Source organism: Crocodylus porosus, unplaced genomic scaffold (assembly GCF_001723895.1).
Source record: "Crocodylus porosus isolate Cpor-Errol unplaced genomic scaffold, CroPor_comp1, whole genome shotgun sequence".
NCBI lineage: Eukaryota > Metazoa > Chordata > Crocodylia > Crocodylidae > Crocodylus > Crocodylus porosus.
In genome coordinates, this window is record NW_017728886.1 from 227,738,662 (window position 1) to 227,742,184 (window position 3,523).

At 34.5% G+C, this 3,523-nt stretch overlaps 1 protein-coding gene across 3 annotated transcripts in view; it reads left to right on the forward strand.

The window, feature by feature from the left end:
- Positions 1–3,523, forward strand: part of LRRC69 (leucine rich repeat containing 69) — an 87,931-nt gene that overhangs the window by 29,558 nt on the left and 54,850 nt on the right. For 2 of the 3 annotated variants that reach the window (XM_019550371.1, XM_019550364.1), the window contains exon 6: positions 1,616–1,726. In XM_019550371.1, coding sequence (XP_019405916.1) covers positions 1,616–1,726 — 111 coding nt within the window. Of the gene's footprint in view, positions 1–1,615; positions 1,727–2,045; positions 2,120–3,523 lie in introns of all 3 variants that reach the window. The other variant, XM_019550379.1, reaches the window with a different exon arrangement.

Genomic DNA, 3,523 nt, shown 5'->3' on the forward strand with positions numbered 1-3,523 from the left:
TGTAACCTAGTCGCGTTCCCCTCCTCTCCCCCATCCCTCGATTGTTAGTCCCTCGCTCGGGCACTTTGTATTTCCATCTCAGCTTTGTCATCTTTTTCCTGGATTCCCCATCCAAAACATCTACTAATAAAAGTCAGTCTGTTCCTAGCCAAAAAGAACTGTTACCAACTTTTGAGATGTAGGTTGTAGTTTGGCTTGCACTCATTTTGCCCATAGAATTAATATTTTTATATCAGAGGTAAACAAAGAACAGGAAAGTGTATCCATAATCCTATAGTACAAATGCTCTACCTCTAGGAGCCATTAGCTGAACAGTACTATTTTAAGATTAATTAACCACTCATTTGTCCTAGAAACCTACCTGTCTGGGTACAAAACTGCAAATAGTCAGATGCTGTTACTAGGTTTTTTCTTTAATGGTATCTGCAGTTGGCATGGGCAGGTGACATCAGACCATATTTGGACAGAATATGCTCTTGTGGGTAGAAGAAGATAGAGTACTTAAATCACTATTTGTGGTCTTGTTCGCTTTTTGAAGAAAGAAGAAAATGGATTTCTTTGTTAATGGGAAACTTTAAATACTGGGCTAATAAAGAAAAAAAAAAACAAGTTGGGTTTCTTTGTAACACTTCAGGGCCTGTTTTATACCCCTTGGGTATATTTGCATTATGTGCTCAAAGAATAAGGGCCAAAATCAAAGAATGCTCGTGTTTTGTTTTATTGTTCACTGCTTCATTTATCTTCTTATATACCACCATATATATTATGTTCTGTTTTAATTTTGTGTAACTGGTAGAATGGATGTATGTTTTTACCCAAAAGTTATAAATTATATAAATGCTGTTATTTTATTTCAATTATTTTTTATTGATTTTACTATATAGTTTGAAAGCTTTAAATATACTACTACTGTCTGGTACTGTTATTGGCCGTGTAATTTTAACAGCTTTCTATACTTCAAAAACAAGCTTTTATTAGCCATTCTGAAAAAGAAGTTAAAAGTAAACTTAAGTGTCTTCTGGATCTTTTAAACCTATTTCATTTCTGTTTTCTTATCATGATAAACCTTAATTTTGCTAATGTGTTTTGTTATTGCATTGAATAATTTGCCCAGTCTCATAATAACTGTCCCAAGCAAAGAGTCTCACTGCTTCCATACTTGAGTGTGCATTTCATTGGGACTGTTCAACCTGTTACGGTATAGAGTCAATTATTGATTCAGAATTAGATGCATGTGGGAAAATCAGTTATGTTGGGACAGGAATGGACAGGTTGAACTGTACTAGTATACATCGTCTTGGATTTTAAATAGAGAGGTTTTTTTATAAGCTGTAATTTAAGCAGGATTCTAATCACAAGACTTTTCTTTTAGAGGAAATCAATCTTAATTGTTTCATTTAAAATTGTTATATTAGATATTTGCAACAGTGTTCCCTTAAATCTTATATTTTCCCTAACAATATTAGTCCATGTACATCTACAAGAACATTTATCCTATTTTCTTTATATCCTTATAATAAAAATGTAAATATTTGAGATGGAATATTTTGAGTAGCAAAGCTGGTAGATTCCTTACTTTTTCTCACCCAAATAAGATATTTTTCATTTCAAATAGATGGCAGACCTTCTGCTGATGGAATTGAAGGAGTTATACTGTGAAGACAATCCATTGCTTCAGAAACAGCCTGTTTGTGCCATACAAGAAGAAGACATTTTATCTCTTACTGTGAGCAATGAGAAAATTTAAATGTTATCTTTAGTATCATTTTTAAATGTCAGGATTTGAAAAATCCTGACCAATATTGTTAAATGTTATCTGACTTTCTAGGTTGTTTCTTTGAACAGAACTGTATAGTTCATTATCTTTTGCCTATAGGTATTGTTTGATTGTATCTGAACATAGCCAAAGCATCGAACAGAGGAAAAAGTGTAAAATTGGAAGGAAGACAGAAGGTCATTTATCAAACAACCTTCCTTTTACATTTTAATTTAACTGTCTTGGAAGTTCCTGATGTTAAGTGATTTCATAGATAATGTGGGTGTAGCTGCAGCCAAAAGATCCCGTGCCAGAGCCCTGTGAGAATTTTGAGAGAAAGCCAAGTAGCTGTCAGATACCTTAGCTAAGCTACCTTCATTGAGAATTCTGACCTAGGGTGCTATTTGGGAAAAATAATGTCTCTGTATATAATGTGGGTTTAATTACTAGTTCATAAATAAACTTAAAATAAAACAAGCCTAGTGCTGAGAGAAGTTGCTATAAACGTTAACTGAACTAAATAAGAATTAGTAAAATTATCAAAACAAGGTTGCAATTAGAATCAAATCAACAAATACATGTAAAAATGACACTGAATTAAATCATCAGGTTGTCTAATACAGCCAATATAAAAGATGTTGCCCAGTCTGTCTAGGAGTTTTAGAAGACACTATTCATTATGTTTTAGAATGTCCTTTATATAACAACATAAGGAGAAAAAATATTTATCACCGTTTTTGCAGAAATTGACATACTTCTGAAATAGAAATTAACATGGCTCCTGCAGCAAACAGATCCCTATTTAGTAAATTGTCTTGCGATTTTTGCTTACAAGGCTGAAGTGATCAGAGCTAAACATCCTTTACTCTTGATATGACCAATAAACTTCATCACTATATTTGTTTTATACTGTGTTAATTGTGGACCCATGCACAACATTTTTATAGGTTCGTGATCTGATTTATCACTGTATTTGTACTTGATTATGTTAATTCTAGGAGTAGGAATAATGCTTTCATAATAGTTGGCCCTATTTTATTATTATATTTGCATTTCTGTTATTTTTGTTTAAATTAATATTATGGTTGTATGTCTGTTATGTTGTCTTCAGGAGCATGGCTTTCATCCAGAATCCTTAATAATAAATAAATAAATAAGAGTACAGCCAATAATTACATCATTGGATTAATAGAGGAGATATTTCTTACAAATCTAGCCTCAGGAACTTACAGAGGTAGATATCCATTAAATTCTGATGTGCTAAGGCTCTTAGGACTCAATCAAGCTGTGCATTTCATTCCTAAACCTTAGGCTTATGTACCCATAGGGAAAATTAAAACAGAGTAGTTAGGTTATATTTTTGTCTAGTTGGGTCCCTGAAAGTGCTATACAACTATGATGTAACACATGTGCATGGGTGAAGAGCATTTCTTTAAATGGCCGATCACATGAAAAGTTAACTGTGGTCAAATCAGTTATTAGAAGAAGGTGCTCTAAAGCAGAATGCTTTAGGGAACTTGTGTTCCCTCTAGGGTTAATGTTTCATATTTTGTGGGGCTGGGCTGGTGCTTGTGCCAGCCCAGCTTACCCCTCCCCCCCCCAGGGGCTGTCAGCAGGAGGGGGAGGGAGCAGCAGGCTGCTGTTTCATAGATTTCATAGACATTAGGGCTGGAAGGGACCTTGGAAAATCATCGAGTCCAGCCCCCCGCCCAAAGGGCAGGAAGTCAGCTGGGGTTATAGGATCCCAGCAAGATAAGCATCCAATTT